The 16,126-nt window shown below is 37.1% G+C and overlaps 3 protein-coding genes across 6 annotated transcripts; all 3 read right to left on the bottom strand.

The window, feature by feature from the left end:
• Positions 1-181: 181 nt before the first annotated feature.
• On the bottom strand, positions 182-5,329 carry LOC103926929 (carbonic anhydrase 2). 2 transcript variants are annotated; one of them, XM_009335807.2, is made up of 10 exons: positions 5,302-5,329; positions 3,868-3,914; positions 3,225-3,467; positions 2,325-2,536; positions 2,020-2,185; positions 1,844-1,897; positions 1,637-1,725; positions 1,007-1,115; positions 763-929; positions 182-358 (listed from the first exon to the last, which is right to left on the bottom strand). In XM_009335807.2, exons 1-9 carry the CDS (start codon positions 5,312-5,314, stop codon positions 765-767), a joined length of 1,098 nt encoding a protein of 365 aa, XP_009334082.2. In that variant the 5' UTR covers positions 5,315-5,329; the 3' UTR covers positions 182-358; positions 763-764. The 2 variants fall into 2 exon arrangements, with proteins under 2 accessions (XP_009334082.2, XP_009334081.2); XM_009335806.3 differs by having other exon boundaries at positions 771-929.
• Positions 5,330-5,997: 668 nt separating this feature from the next.
• LOC103926927 (phosphoglucan phosphatase LSF1, chloroplastic) lies at positions 5,998-10,129 on the bottom strand. 3 transcript variants are annotated; one of them, XR_007255881.1, is made up of 11 exons: positions 9,672-10,129; positions 9,446-9,552; positions 8,561-9,020; positions 8,363-8,434; positions 8,158-8,279; positions 7,750-7,965; positions 7,463-7,568; positions 7,102-7,214; positions 6,738-6,882; positions 6,307-6,556; positions 5,998-6,240 (listed from the first exon to the last, which is right to left on the bottom strand). XR_007255881.1 is itself a non-coding variant. In XM_048577859.1 (11 exons), the coding sequence occupies exons 1-11, from the start codon at positions 9,981-9,983 to the stop codon at positions 6,186-6,188; spliced, it is 1,824 nt and encodes a 607-aa protein (XP_048433816.1). In that variant the 5' UTR covers positions 9,984-10,129; the 3' UTR covers positions 5,999-6,185. The 3 variants fall into 3 exon arrangements, 2 of the variants coding, with proteins under 2 accessions (XP_048433816.1, XP_009334080.2); XM_048577859.1 differs by having other exon boundaries at positions 5,999-6,240; positions 6,441-6,556; XM_009335805.3 differs by lacking the exon at positions 5,998-6,240 and having other exon boundaries at positions 6,247-6,556.
• A 3,437-nt stretch (positions 10,130-13,566) lies between these two features.
• LOC125474197 lies at positions 13,567-14,430 on the bottom strand. Its single transcript, XM_048577633.1, has one exon. The coding sequence runs from the start codon at positions 14,428-14,430 to the stop codon at positions 13,567-13,569; it is 864 nt and encodes a 287-aa protein (XP_048433590.1).
• Positions 14,431-16,126: the final 1,696 nt, after the last annotated feature.

The following is a 16,126-nucleotide window of genomic DNA, read 5'->3' as shown; positions in this document are numbered from 1 at the left end:
TATGTGTATAAGGCACACTGAAAAATCTCTCGTGGATAAGACTGGCGTGCTTTGGGATTTGATATGTTGACGATGATGAATGGATAATTGTTGTGCAATTGTAGCGATATTTCAAACTATTTTAATGTACAAGTACGATGATGTGAAGTAAGTGTAATGAGACGGTCACACTGCCTTGATGTAAATAGAATAACCCAAAAGCTAGGTAGAAATATTATGGAGAACTTGGGATATGGATGAAGATTATAACATTCAACTCTTGAAACGAAATTAGTGGCTTAAATTTGTACGTAATCATCACTTGTCTCTCTCAAATGCCCTAGAGCTTCCAGTGCAGTACGGTAGCCACCTCCTTAACCTAAAACAAACAAAACACGAAAATTGCAGTACTCTCAACGGAAACAAATTTCAACTATAAAAAAATAGTAATTACGATTCAATAAAATTTTAAAGAAAACAAAAGGAGTCAACGTGGATCTCATCCACTACACAAATTTAAAAATTTAAACACAATCCAATGGTGATAAATAGGATGGTGAGCATCACAACCACTTGAAAGAAGTGAGCAAAACCATTCCCTTTATTTATTCGCAAACCAGGTAATTACAAACTCGAGGAAATTATAATTATTGCTGCGAAATATCGATTACATTTGCAGACGTGCTTCCGAGGACATTGCAGATGAAATTAAGAAAGAAATTAGAAGTACTTAACGATAATTAATTAGGAAGCAATTGAGTTGCATGGGAATTATGTGATTACGATCATACGGAGAAGGTGGGGTTGAGGCTGAAATCAACATCCCAGAGCTCAAAATGTCCATTGACAAAGTCATAGTATCCTCCCTTGATTGCTAGGGTTTTCTTCAGCAAACCCTCTCTTACAAACGGATAGCTCAGCAGGTTTCCGATCGATACATTCACCGCCTCCTGCACTCGTTTCAGTCAGTTAGTAAGTTAATACGGTGCTAACCAGTAAATACGTGGATTCATGTATCGGTACAAACCTTTTCGCAATGACCGCATAGTTCAGGGAAAGGACTATCAGCACCGCGATCTGCCTTCACCTTCTTCGCTGCCGGCGATCCGATACCAATCCAGTCTTCTATGAAGTCACTGCACCATCCATTCATCATGCAGCCATTCATCATTTCGCAATTAAGATAATAAATAAGTGTAATGTTAATTTGTTTGGGGTTGCTTCTGGAAGAGCTAGAAGTACTTTCTAACAACCTAAAACAGTTGAGTTCTTTTGGCAGCAAATGTTAAAGATGTTTATGGCTCGTAGAAGCGCTTTCTGAAAGAAAAACTGAACGCACTTAGACTTTAAATGAAAATTTTGACTTGTTTAAACTTAAAGTACTTCTAACAAAAACAATTCGAGCTTGTTTGAAAGTGTATTAAAATGATTAAAAATGTTTTTGATGAGATTTTTTTTGGGTTTCAAAAGCACTTTTAAGTGCTTTTTGGAAGAAGTACCATATGTGTGCTTTTTGCATGAAGCACTTAAAGTGCTAATCCAGGATCTACTTGAATTTTTATTAGAAATTAGTTTCAAACAGATTTTCACCAAAAACGTTTTCAGTCATTTTAAAAACACTTCCAAACAAGCTGATAATAGTGGGTTGCTTGCTTACGTGCCGAGGGTCGACCCATCTTCTGGAATAGACAGGAGTGCCTTGATTCCTCCACAGGCGCTGTGCCCAATCACCACTATGTATGAAACCTATAAATACATATATTACATACACAAGATTAATATTACTAATGAAAACAGCATTTGGCTAAATACGATTAATTATTACAAAACCAAGAAACTAAACTAAAATGCATGGATTAATTACCTTGAGATGCAAGACAGCATACTCAACGGCCGCCCCAGTTCCAGCGTATTTAACCTATTAACACGTACAGAGAAAATTAAATTAAAATCCCGTTCAATATTATATATACAGGGACACACAAAAAGCCACGTTTTGTTGCGGCAGAACACATAAAAAGTCTGAGGAAATATGTAAACCTTATCATACGGTGGGACCAAGTTAGCAACTGTGCGGACAACAAAAGCCTCTCCTGGCTGCATATCCAGAACATGTGATGGGCAAACTCGAGAATCCGAGCAAGCAAACAGCATAAACTTGGGCCATTGTCCCTTGGCAAGTTCACCGTACAGAGCTGGATTCTTGCTGTTAAATTAAGGAACAAAATGGTTATAGTTAATTTGTCTGCAACTTAATATATACACACACACACACACATACATATATGACTGTCAGTCGGAAGCTAATCTCGTTTAATCCTCTATTTAGTAAAAAGAGAGCATACTCGTATTTCTCCTTCTTGAAGTGAATGTAGCCGCTCTTGAGCCTCTCAGCGGCGTCATAAGGCTTGGTGGCGCCGCCGGCCTCAGCTGTCGCCAGCTCGGCTGTAACCTGCTCCACCTTCGCAGCCGCTTCAGCTCTCAGCTCCTCCTTCTCACTGAGAAGTTTCTGCAGAGATGCAATGGCCTCTTCGTACTCCTTTGCCATTTCTTCTTTCTAATTATTTTTCACGCACGCAAATAATATGTTAACATTTAATTTGTTAACATGTACTTCTTCCTTTATACCTTTTTATTTCACCTAAATATCGATTAGGGAAAATTAGTACCATACATGTGTCATTTTTCTTTTTTATTTACTTGGATTCAAACCATACATGTGTCATTTTTAAAGGATGTTGAATCCATGAACAGCGTGCACGTCATCCGATAAGCAGAGGATTGGTCGTGTGATAAGAACACTGATTAATCATAGATCACAATGAACATGTATAATCAAACGTGTTCAAGTCTGGTATTGTACACCAGTAGAGTTCTCTACCTGTCCCGGTTTCACCACGTGAACCAAAGAGCTACCAGGGCCGTAAATATTTATGAAGCTGCAATACATATATTTTCAGACAACCGCAGCCGCTGCAAGAAAAACTGACAATAATCACGGGCACTTGGTGGCACAGGATGGGATAGGTAAAAGGCCTAATAGTGGTTGTATCGTCATATTTACATGCAACCAGCTAGTAGACCTTTTACACATCCCGCCCTTTGAAACTGATAGTGTCAGTGACTATCGTCAGGTTTTCGATGTCGAAGTGCAGAGCCTAGGGCAGTCACATTGTCATATACACTACTTGAAACTAATGTACACATGATGAGTTGAAGGATATAGAGAGAGTGAGAGAGTGTACCCGAGTGATAGCAGGAACGGAGTTAACAGGCTTGTTTTGGATAAGGTTTGGAGGAGGAGATCTAGAAGAAGAAGAAGTGCTGATCCTGGCAGAAATACAACTAGGTTTCCTGCTGCTAGCAGGAGAGAGGGCGGAGGACGCGGAGGAGGTGAGGTTGAAGCTCTTAACTAACGAAGCTGAAGACATGGTGCCCAAAGAACTCTTGAACTGCCTGGCTTTATACACTTCACCGTTGAACCCATCCTATATTCAAATAGTGAAATAGTGAAAGTGAAAGCTCAGTCAACGAGAGCTTCTAATCTGCATGGATGAGGTTTGGACGTCGGAGATGAACCCAATCTCTCTATCTCCTTTCACTACCACTCGCCATTTGCATTGCATAGCCATCATGCATCGCTACACCTTCTATCTGCCCTAGTCATACACAATAGTGCTACTCTTAATTTTTCCTTCATCGTCTTCGTAAAAAGCTACTTTCATGCATTGCCTGTTTGTCACAAATATTATTTTGTGTACCGAAAATACTGCCGTTTAGTGTTATCATTCTACATATTAAGATATGTTAATAAAAGACATATGCACATAACAATTTGAACATAATAATAACACTACATAATTATAGTGTTCTAAACCAAAAATTTACTTGTTTGCCACCTGCCGCTGCGCCATTTGTGTTTTCGCCTTGTTGAACTACATACATATTAATTTATGGGTAATGTTAGGGAGACTAAATTTGACACAAAATTTACAAACTAAATGATGTGTCACAAATTTAAATAATTTCATTCCCAATTCCTAATCTCCTAGCTAGCTATCTACTTTGGTGACTGATGAACAAGGAAAATATATACAATTTAATGAAACCGACCATCCCATTCATAGGGTCAACCTGCAGGTCCCTCTCAAATGAATTGCTTCTAAATTCTGATTGAGTTACATAATATATATCAAATTGTTCATAAAGGTAACCCACATTTCTCCTTTTATTAAGTATTTCTTGAATCAGCGTTTTAAACCATTACATGTCACGAGTTCGTTTCTCTTTTAAGGTTTAGAAGATTAAATATCGTTGCATGTGGAGTATATGTTATACACTGTTATATAATAGAAAGACTCTTCGTCTTTACACATTCAGTCTCGAATATCCAATGTCAATGTATAGACTCCCCATATATATTGAGTGCAATTTTGCTTACCATCCTCGAGTGGTGGTAATACTCACCATCATATTTATTATTGTTTGATAAGTTTAAATTTTAGGATTTATGTCTATCTATTACACAGATCTCAAAATTTAAACTCATCTAATGGTAATAAATAGGATGATGAGCATCACCATCACTTGAGAGTTGTGAGCAAAAATATATCTTTATATATCATTTTCAGTCTTTCATGCATGGCAGACAATGTAGATAGAGATAACATATATATATATACCACAAAGCCAAAATGTGAAATCCAAAAGAATAAAAAAATAAAAAATAAAAATGTAAGGATTGAAGAAGACATGCTAGCTTCTGGTTCTGGGCATCTCTAATATCCTGGTTGACATGGAATTAATGGTGGACATGCGTGGGTGATGGATTACACAGATAAGGTCCTACTCCTATCCTTAAAACATATGGCTCCTGTGGATTCTATAGCCACTATATAACCTGCAGTCTGATTTCTCACTTTTCTATGCCATGCCATATATTCTAGCTGGGTATCATACTATCATGGTAGTAACGAGATGAGCAATGTATAAACATAAGTGTCTACACTTGATGACAAGACAGAGTCTCTCGAATGAGAGATTTTTTACTATATCCAAAACACGGGGTAGTATACTACATGTCATCATATAATTGGAGGAACACTTGAAAAAATAACTTCCTTCAATTGTATAATAATATGTAGTGTTGCATCCTGCGTTCTGTATATACTGAAAAATTTCTCCGTCCAATATATTATGACTTATGACTCTCTAATCTTTGTTGTGGGCTTTAAATATAGATCACTCTAATCTTCGTTCATTAATCCTAGTTTCTTCTATTTTTCGAAGCAGAGAAATTAAATGAAAACTAAAAGATCGTACCTTCATGTCCCATGATTGTTCAACTGAAATGGGGACAATGCAGCCTTGCGCAGTTGGTAGAGCACCATAAGGGAGAGTGGAGAGTAATTACGTGGAACATGAGATGCGATGGTGTTGGCATTTCAAGCCCATCACAGATCGTAGTATGTTTCAACTTTTCAACATGACATAGCATAATTGGTTTGGAATACCATCACCTTAGCATCTCAGTTGCATGTAAGCTCCTCTCGAGAAGTGGGAGAGAAGGGTGGGAGTGTCTGATAAGTTGATGCAAACTCTTATAAAAGCTCTGTCGGTGACTTAAACCGATTGCGTTATGACACATGTCGACATTTTCTAACCAAACACTGTGTCGACATTTCCTAATTAACAATGTGTCGACATCCTTGTGTCATATTTCCGGCATACTTTAGATTAGATGGCATATGCTGACGTTGGCCCCCGCTTCCCAGCCAATGTGGTGGTGAGAGATTTTTCAATATGTCTGAGTCGCAAGATGATACACTATACTGTTATTATAAGTGGAGGGACACTTGAAAAATAAAAATCCTCTCCACTTATATAATGACTTGTGGTGTATTGTTTCGGGTACACTGAAAAGTTTCTCAATGTAATCAGTTGATAGACGAAATCCTGACAAATCTGATCAACCCCTAATTTCTTGCAAAGCCTAATTATTTTGTGTAATCTTATCTTTGGGATAATATTTTCCTTGCAAGTAATCTCCTTGTATCTCACATATATACTTGTAAATCAAGCAATGAAATCATATTGTTATGAAAAGCCTATCACGCATCGTCATGTCTTAACTTATCTACTTAACATCGGGTGATTATTTTAGAATACCGCCTTTTTGGCGTCGCCAACCATTGTGGCTTTTTTCTTCATCCATCACGTGGGTTGTTTGTACATAAGCCTTCCAAGGATAGTGTGCAAGTTCTGTAAAACAAATTTATTGATATCAGTAACATATAGGCCCATGAAAGGCATCGATAACAGACCAACCTCAAGAATTGCATCATGCTACATTTATGAAAATGTCTTTATTTTAGGGACTCAGCAGAAACTAATTTGCATGATCTGTATGTTCTAGCCTCGAAAAATCGTCAGATCGCGGTATGGTGTACTTGCCAACCTACTTTGGAGCTAGTCTAATCGGGCATATTGAGAATGAAATGCAACGAGCAGCTTTTGCCAGCATGAAGCGCTCGTTTTCTGTCAATGGCCTCTCAATCACCTTCACAATATTCACATCCTAAAACAGCAAAATGTCAAAACAACCATCATCCATCAGTGTCATTTAGGGGGAAAAGCATACAAGTCCAATTTTTTGCTTACCGGAAGAGAAAACAAGTTCAATGGTCTAATCTACTTGCTCAAATTCGTAAGAAAAGAACACAATCGACAAAAAAAGAAATGCATATTAGTGCACTGACCTTTTGCGGGTGTTGAACAGAAGGTCTCACGCTGGCAGTATCGCCAATAATGATTATATTGTTGACATTCCCACTTCCATCCCTTTCAGATGGGGACAATGTTGAATGCCGCCAATTCCCATTAACAATGAACTTGTAGTAATACCTGCAGACGATCATCATATCACTGCTTAAAATGAATTTAGATAAACTCATCATGCGACATTTTTCAAGATTAGCTAGTCTATGAGAAGTTGAAAAGATTAACAAGCAGCAACGCATTAGCTTGATAGAATATTCAATACTACAAGTTCATCGAAGGCATTAGATCTCATATTTTGATTCTAATCATAATAAACAAAATAACACAATGACTTTTACTTACTTTCCTTGTGAAAGTCTGACTTCTGCTTCCCATCGGGTTCCACCTTTATGAGTTGCCCGAATTGGTTCTTTCCAGTTTGCAGTGAAATCTCCAACTAAGGTTACATCCTCCCCCTGTAAAACAAGATAGACTGAATCAGGAAGCACAAACAGAAACAGAATAAGTTCTATTACTGCTCAACAACAGAGCGGTATAATGCCTTAAAGACTACGTTCTTAAAACTATTTACAGATCTAGTCCTATGCCAAGTAAGGCATCAAGAAAGAAATTTCTTGCATTGTCCCTTCAGATTTATACAATGATCAATATCACTGCTAAGTATACGTAGCAAATTGAAGTTGAAACTGAAATTGTCAACTACCTCTTGTCCATTCCATACAAATGTCACAGCATGTGTTGGAGGTCCATCATGTTTCCCATTTTCCACCATGACTATAAGATCCCATGTCGCCCAAGCAATTGCCGGTCTGCATTGAAATTTCAAGGTTATCTTTCATTATTTACAGACAAAGTCTCTTTTTTTTTTAACAAGTCACAGTCACAGCGAGGATTTGCGATCCCCTCACAATAAATGACTTTTTCATGCTAACATGTTCCTTTTCATAATGTATAAAACTCAAAAGAAAAGAGGATGGTTGAGATGCTAACCTGTCAGGCTTACATAAATGCAACCCGGTGACAAAATTATAAGCTGCGTGAAGGGAAGTATCAGTCATCCAGTGTAGGTATGCTATTACACAAGCAGGAGACCGATCAAAACCAGTTGTACAAGTAACAAACACACGATGATTCTTCTTTAATAAGCGTAATAATAACCCCACACAGAATGGCAGTTTCTTCCTCAAATCAAAAGAATCTCCATCCCTGCAAAAGAAAAGGTTCAGAAGTTTTATGAGGCCTCGTTAGTGAGCTGTTTAAAGCATTACATTTTGACACTTTCAGAAACTCATTTCCATTTCTGAAACTCAATGCACAACCTCCATGATTTGAAGTGACTTCAAAAGAAAGATAAATTTTGTTCATCGATATAGAATAGCGCACAGATTGTTTCGTTACCTTATAGGATAGTTGATCATCAGAATATCGAACTTTTGGCATGACTCATTTATTGCGTTGGAATTTATTCCCCAATTTTCTGTCTCAAATCCACTTTGGAAATTCAGTATAGCAGTAACTCCCTGCACGAAGAATTTCATAGCAGTTAAAGAGAGACACAGAAAAGAAGTTGATACAATGTGTATATAGTATAGCAGTAACTCACTGCCACATTCGCCAACACCGCCACATCATCTTCTGTTTGTATGCATGATCCAACATATATTTGTTCAGTAATCTGACATATGAACATAACAAATGAGCATTTATCTGTAACTCATATGAACTATCAAACGAACATATCTTATCCACTCTCCAGTTTTCAATGCACGTTTATAGTCGAAGAATTTGATGAACATCACACCTTACTGTAGCGCATACCAAGAGCGTGATTATAGTATAGCTTGCCTTTAGAGCGATCCAGTGCCTTAACATATTCATCCAGTGGGAAGTTCCCATGAGTCCATTCTCCATCTCCGGACTCCTCTTCAGCGTAAATACAAGCAAGCTGGCTCAGGGGTTGGGCAAGAGTATTCTTCTGCATTTGTGATTGAATATGACAATTTTGGTCACTCAAATAATTCCATCCTCGTGGTTTCAGAAACTTCGAGGAGAACGTAACAAAGCCAGAGTTCCCACCGGTTCCCGGAGATGACTGCAAACTTGAAGCCAGCACAGCCTTGTTCCAAGTTGCAAAAGAAACTCTACCTCTGTTGAACAGATTATCGAGATCATTCATAAGAAGCAGTTGCTGAATTGGAAAAGGAGAGAAGGGTCTCTCAAGAACCAGGCTAACAGATCCTGTTTTCTCCTTCAGCATCTTCCTGGAGAAACCAAAGACTGAAAAAAATAAAAAATAAACAACAAAAATGAACACACATTCATGAACCAATTTCGAAATTTGGGCACACTTCTTTTTCAATTTTATGCAATCGGGATGAAAAATGCTATTGACATACTACGTGCGTGCAGACGTGGGCGTAATCACATTAGTCATAGCAGATGTACATCTATGCACCCAAGCCCGTAGTCTTATATTCATTTAAATTAAAGTAGAATATAGTTTGTATGAAAGGAAAAAAAAAACTAATGAAAAATACTTGAAAACTTTGAGTTTTAACAAAAATAACAAAATAAAATGTAAAGTGAATAGTATCAGGATTGATTTTTTAGTGTAAAAATATGATTTTTCGTTAAAATGACAGTTTTTCGTTAAAATTAAAAAAAAAAAAAAAAAAGACATACGCACTGTGTATCACCAAAATCGGTGGCCTCAACGAGCCGGCCGGCGGACAAATCCCCGGCCTTTTTCAATGTGTCGCCCACCATTACTATCCTGGACTTCTCCGCATTCCCCTGCAATATCAAATTCAATAAAAATTAAATCGATCGATCGATCAATCAATGAAAAGCTCTGAACTTTTGTTCAAGAGAGAGAAATGGAGAGAGGGATGAAGACGAAATGACGGAAATACCCCTTTCTTGATGGCGTGGACGAAGATTCTGCCGTCGACGGAGAGCGCGAACCGAATCCCGAGCGGTTTGTCGAGAGTGACCATGTACTCGTTCAAGTTCATCTTGAACGACGACGCAGTCGAACCGCTCGACTTCGCCACGATCCTAAACGCTCCGCCGTAGGACCGGAGCTTCTCTGTCGAGGAACGACGGGCGGTGATGAAAGCCACGTGTCGTCCCCAAAACGCGGAGGAAGAGCAAGAGTCGTTGATCAACGGCGGAGGCGAAGAGCGATCGATAGCTCTGCAACCCGGAAGTTGCAGAGTCGCCATCTTCTTCTTCCCGAGGAATCGGTGACGGTTATTCCCGTTGAGGAAATTCAAACCGTTAGAATTTGTTGCCGAGATTGTGCTGGAGCGAGAAGCTTCTCTCTCTCTCTCTCTCTCTCTCTCTCTCTCTCTCTCTCTCTCTCTCTCTCTCTCTCTCTATCCAGTTCCAGTGAACTCTCTGAAGCGTGGGCAGTCACGAGCGTGCCAGCTCATCATACAATCTGGAGTGCCACGTGGATGAGTGTGAAGAAAGTTTGGACCCATCGGTGCCCGTGAAAGGTATGACGTTGACCGCTGGAAGGGTAGTTCTGTAATTTTAGTATGAAGTAGTTAGGAGAAGCAGGGTACGTGCTCCCGCGAGATTTTTATTCGTTTTTTATTTTTTTCTGTTCCCGCGATAATAGCCACGAATATCGGCGGCGTCAAATTAAGCTTAGGGTTTATATGGTCTCGTGCCCTAAACTCCGGGATCTCTGAGTATCGTGGTTTTCACCGTTTCATATTTATTTAATGGTAAAAAGAAAGTAAGAAAAAGAATTAAATGATCATTTATCGTTGAAGTAAGATTGAACAGGAAATAATTATAATTTTTTAGATCTTGAGATCTAGGAGAATAGGGTTGAGAGTTTAAAAACACGGATTCTTGAGAATATGAGATTATTTTTTCTTTGACATGAGCGCTATTTTCGTTAAAAAAAGTTAAAGTTTTATTTTAAAATCAATTGAGATGAACAAGTTATCGTAACACGCACAACAGATGCTAACACCCCTTCAGAATGTCATAAGAAGGTTTTTTACACTCAACACATAAAGGTATTCTTCCTCTAAAGTCACTAAATCAAGTAATATGGGCTTTGAAATTTGATCCAAAGGCTAAAAACAGATAAGTTAGTAAAAACTTTTAAAAACTATAATAATTTTTTATTGTTGGATCAAAATTTAAAAGTCCGGATCACTTGATTTGATGACTTTGGGGAAAGAGATTAGAGAGGATCTCTTTCCGTATACGTCTACTTGGTTTAGAAGATAGTTGATGAAGAACTTATTTAATAAAGAAACAATTCATGACATCACCACCACCACCAAATGAGAAATTTTTTACTGTAACTGTAATAAAAGAGCCGAACATCCCATGTTATTATACAATTGAAGAACACTTAAAAAAAATATTCTTCTAATTGTTAATAAAATGTAATATTCTGTCTCGTGTTCAGGACACGCTGAAAAATATCTCCCACCAAATAATGAGTGGAACAAATTTATGTGTATGTATGTTAGAATTGATCAACATTAAATCAAAGGGTTTCAGAGCATATAAATTAAAGGAAAACTAATGAAAATGCCTTGAAAACTTGAAGTTTTAATGATAAGGACAAAATAAAGGGTAAAGTGAATAGTAACATGATTGACTTTTTAGTGTAAAAATATGATTTTTCATTAAAGTGAACAGTATCATAGTCTTTTCGTTCAAACTCCTCTATCGAAGCATGATCCTGATTTCTTTCCTCGGATTGATCACAAAAATAACACTTTTTATTATTTGGTACTCGGAAGTTTCTGAAATAAAGTCAGCTTGACCCACACTCCCAACTAATTTTGTACTCACATTTGTTATTTCTTCTTTATGTCATCAAGTTCACATCTATCTATCCATCTAGCAACTCACATCGAAAGGAGTCCATGTTTTGATTTATTGAAGGATATTTTGAAACCATCGATTCGTTTGAAAGGTATTTTAAAATGATTAAAAGTATGGCCGGTGAAATTATTTTTATGATCAAATTTTAGTAAAAAAAGCGTGAAACCTTAAAAAAAAAAACACTTGAAGTACTTCATACAAAAAAACATAGAATTAGTGCTTATTACAAGAAGCACTTCGAGTGCTTTTAAAACTCAAAAACAATTTACCTAAAAAAACTTTCAATCATTTAAAAAAATGATTGAATTTCAAGAAGATTGGCAACCAGTAATTCACGAAGGAGAAGAACTTGAATATGAAAATTTCCATCACATCATTTGTATAATACATAAAAGTAAAAAGTAAGTATGTGCTTGTGTTTTAGTAAAGGTGTCTTAATAAAGCAGATCTACCGAAAATTTTATCAAAAAAATAGATAATCAAAGGGCTAAAAGCTTTGTGAGACAGTCGCTTCACTTTTCCCTCACTCAACGCCCGATGGAGACACCCACTTTGTTATGAAGCCAAACACTACCAACCATTTAATCTTGGTAATTATGATGATCTCAATAATTATTGATGATGATTCAAGAGAGATTTTTCAGCATGATTATAATTATGATGATCTCAACAATTATTGATGATGATTCAAAAGAGATTTTTCAATATGGTAACAACACGATTCATCATACCTAATGTAGTACAATTAATTAAAAACTTACAAAATAAAATTTTCAATCAATGATATTATGATATTTGTATCGAATTGTGTTTTCGAATACACACTGAAAATTTTCTTTAAGTGAGGCAGGCATAAGGCGGCTTTCAGTTTGAGGCTTGAGCTCAGCACCTGGCAGATTTGGACTGATCAGAATGTGTCAACTTCCATCTGTTCCCACTGCCACAAAATTTCCAGGATTTGAGTCTGAACGATTCCTACTTTTACTTTCTCGTATTTTTCCAAATTTTGGGCAAGAAAGTGGTGCAACAGGAAAAGGATAAGGATTTTTTTCGGCTCCTTTTTATGAAAATTCGGGAATCAATAAATTATGTGTATTCATCGTAAATTGTACAATTAAAAATTATTTTAATTTTAAATTGAATATAAATAATATCTAACGAAAACATATCACACAATATATAATGAATGAATATAATTAATTGATCTCTTAATTCCCACAAAGAAGATTCGGAGACAATGCTTTTCCATTGGAAAATAACAGCAGCATAGTTGGACAAATGTGCTCTTTTTTTCTTTTTCTTTTTTCAAATTAAAAAACCGAAAAGATCCTTCACCTTCTGATTTTTAACCATGAACTGGACGAAAAGGACTCGTATTGGTTTACAAAAAAAAAAAACGAGTGCATTTTTGCTCATCATCATTTAAAGTGGTGTATATTTACCATCTTATTCACTAAATGGTGATGAGCAAAAATACTTCCAAAAATAACATAAGGCGTACTGACGGGACTCATACAATGTAAATTATTCTCTGAGGAATCATATATTTTTGGGTAATTTAACACTTGTTTGAAAGTATTTTGAAAGAAAATGACATGAAACCTAATTAAATTGATCCAGACATCAACATTATTGGGTAGAAAATGATATGAAACCTGATTAAATTGACTTCTAAACTAGGCACACTAAAAAGATGACGTCTTATACGAGAAAATAAAAGAACAAATGTGAATATATATACATCAACAGTTAATAATCGCTCAAATCATACATCATAGGTTTTTTAATCTGAAACTCACACACACTTTTTCAGTGCACTAATCAACCTGTATACAAAATTAAAACGAAAAATTGTGTAAATAATTAGGCATAACCCTCAAACTAACTAGGATTTGCTTGAACAAAAACAAAATTTAGTTAAATAATAGTTAAATTCCTATTAGATTTTCAGAGAGCAGGGGGAAAGCTTCTGCCCATGGCGTTCACACTAGCAAAGAACCCCACCAGGTCCTGCCTGTACGGAAGATAAGACCGCCGCTTATTATACCCGTCCTTCGCCACTGTCTTGTTCCTCACATAGAACGCCTCGTGAGCCATCGACACCGCGTTTGGACCTTTACTGGGCTTTTTCCTGGGCACATCAGACGCGGACGCCGCCCCGGTTCCGGACCCGGAGCTCTTTTTGGTTTCCTTGTTGTATTCTACTTTTTTGGAGCTGGACGACAAAGGCGTCAAGAAAACCAACTCCTTGCCGCCTTCGCTGTTGCTCCGCCGCAGCAAATCCCGGAGGCTCCACCGCCTTGATGACGAAGTCCCGGTGGATTTGCTCTTCTTGCACTTCCCACGCGCTTCTCCCGACGCGGCTTTCGGCATCCACACGCAGTAATTCCCCGGTGGGACCTCCTCCAGCTCGTCCACGTCGGATGAGGACGACGACGGCAGACCATCATCGTCCTCCTCCACCTTTTTATTATCCCGACCGCCGGCGAGGGGATCGCGTTGACCTTTATCCGACAGGAGGTCGCGGTTAAATACGGGGAAAACGGGGCCGATCTGGTGTTCGTCGAAGAAAACCTGGTCGGCTGATTTCTGAAACGACACGAATTCGAACTCCTCCTCCTCCTCCTCGTCGGCGGCGGATTCATTGTCGTTTTTATGGTCCCCTAATTGATCGGACTTCGATTCTTCGAGCAAATTCAGGTGGTCGAATTCCCGACAGACCTTGGCGGCGACATCCGCTAGTTTGTCGGTGGAGTAGCTGTTGAAGCTGGGAGAGACGAATTCCTGTTCGAAATCGTCTTCGTTTTGCATATCTTCTCGTCGTAGGATTTTGTTTCTGGACGTTTTTGGTGCGTTTGAGGATTAGCGGTTGTGGCGATTGGGTTTCCCTCTATGGCACTAAGCTTTTATATAGGACCGTGTTAAGTTGAAAGATATAAAAAGCAAGTTTGCCATACTTAATTATTAATTAATGAAGGTGTGATATTATTGGTGGAAGCTTAGAAGGAAAGTTTTCCAGCGTGAATGTCATCAACCTGTCATGTTCCATCTATTCTATTCGTAATAATAAAATCTACGTCTACTAGCGATTCTGCTAATAAAAATAGTTTTGCTTTTGGTAAACCTAATGGGGTGTGATATCCACACACCTCATTTTACTTCTCACACATATTTTTTTAATTTTCGACCGTCGAATCGGATGAATTGAAGAAGATCAACGAATAGAAATGATCAAGAGTGTGTGAGAAGTAAAATGAGATATGTAAATAGCATACTCCCAACCTAATATGTTTAGGCCTATTTTATGTATTGAAAGTTTAAACGTTAAATATACTTATTAATTATTTATTTGTATTACAACACGTAAAATAATTTATCACCTAAGTGTGTAACGGTAATTTGAGTTGAGAGCGTGTTGAGTTAAAAGGCAGGAGATACTTTTGTTAACTTTCCTTGTTCACATTCTTAATTACACCCACGTCAGCATGTGAGCTTCCTGCACGTGTACGCGTGTCTGAACGCGGTGGCAAGATGGAGCAGCAAAAGGCACAGCATCGATAAATTTTGGACCTGGCTTTTCCTTCCTCTCAGTTCTCCTACACTCTCATCCTCTCCTATTTCTTGGATCACGGTTAAGTTATGTCAACATTTTATATTATTATTACTTTTTATCTTATTATCTCTATAAAAAAATCAATATAAAATAATGATGTGACTTAATCGTGACTACACAAAATAGGAGGGGATGAAAGTGTATGAGAACTGTGAGGGCAGAGAAGTCGGGTCCATAAATTTTTCATTATAACCGGAACACGGAGGGTACACAACGTGTTTTTATATAAGTGGTGAAAATTTTTATTTTTTAAGTTATTAACTTTTTAACACATATATCCCACCATTTGTATAATAACACGTCGTGTACCATCCCGAGTAATGGTCACACTAAAAAATTTCTCCACAGCATCCGAACACAAAAAAAAAAACAAATGGAAAGAAATCACCACAATTAGGTTGGTGATTCGGAATGCTTAACCGAACAAAAAAAAAAAAGAAACTTTAACGAAAAGCTTCCAGTACTGTTCACTTTCATGAAAAATCATATTTTTATACTAAAAAGTCAATCCTAATACTATTCACTTCTTCATTTATTTTGTCCTTATCGTTAAAATTTAAATTTTTCAAACTCTTTTCATTAGTTTTCCTAAAAAGAAATAGTAAACTTATTACAAACTTGATATTTTCCGTGAGATTTTAATTTTACTTTTAATCGCACAAAAAAAAATTTTAATCAAATAAATTTTCATGAGATGTTTGTAAAATTTTCATTTAACTTGAGATTTTATTTTGACAATTTTTTTACTTTGAATAGAAATGTAGAATTATTTAAAGGAAATTCTCTCAAATTAAGGCTCGACATGAATTCTCTACTATTCATGATTTAATACGAATTTTTGTGATGACATTATAAAACATATGCCAAAAAGGTTGCAGAGAGTGTATTGAGAAA

The sequence above is a fragment of a genome, unplaced genomic scaffold (assembly GCF_019419815.1).
Source record: "Pyrus x bretschneideri cultivar Hongxiangsu unplaced genomic scaffold, Pyrus_bretschneideri_v1 Contig12, whole genome shotgun sequence".
In the NCBI taxonomy this organism is placed as follows: Eukaryota; Viridiplantae; Streptophyta; class Magnoliopsida; order Rosales; family Rosaceae; genus Pyrus; species Pyrus x bretschneideri.
Note: the sequence above shows the minus strand (reverse complement) of the source record. Positions and strands in the feature narration are given on the sequence as shown.

Coding starts and splice junctions, on each gene's coding strand:
- LOC103926929 (XM_009335806.3), bottom strand. Junction 2,186..2,324: donor TTCAAGAAGGAGAAATACGA/GTATGCTCTCTT, acceptor TTAATTTAACAG/CAAGAATCCAGCTCTGTACG. Junction 359..770: donor GCCTCAACCCCACCTTCTCC/GTATGATCGTAA, acceptor TGTTTGTTTTAG/GTTAAGGAGGTGGCTACCGT.
- LOC103926927 (XM_048577859.1), bottom strand. CDS start 9,983: ATGGCGACTCTGCAACTTCCGGGTTGCAGAGCTATCGATCGCTCTTCG. Junction 7,569..7,749: donor CATTTATGTAAGCCTGACAG/GTTAGCATCTCA, acceptor ATTTCAATGCAG/ACCGGCAATTGCTTGGGCGA. Junction 6,557..6,737: donor CTGTTCAACACCCGCAAAAG/GTCAGTGCACTA, acceptor TTGCTGTTTTAG/GATGTGAATATTGTGAAGGT.
- LOC125474197 (XM_048577633.1), bottom strand. CDS start 14,430: ATGCAAAACGAAGACGATTTCGAACAGGAATTCGTCTCTCCCAGCTTC.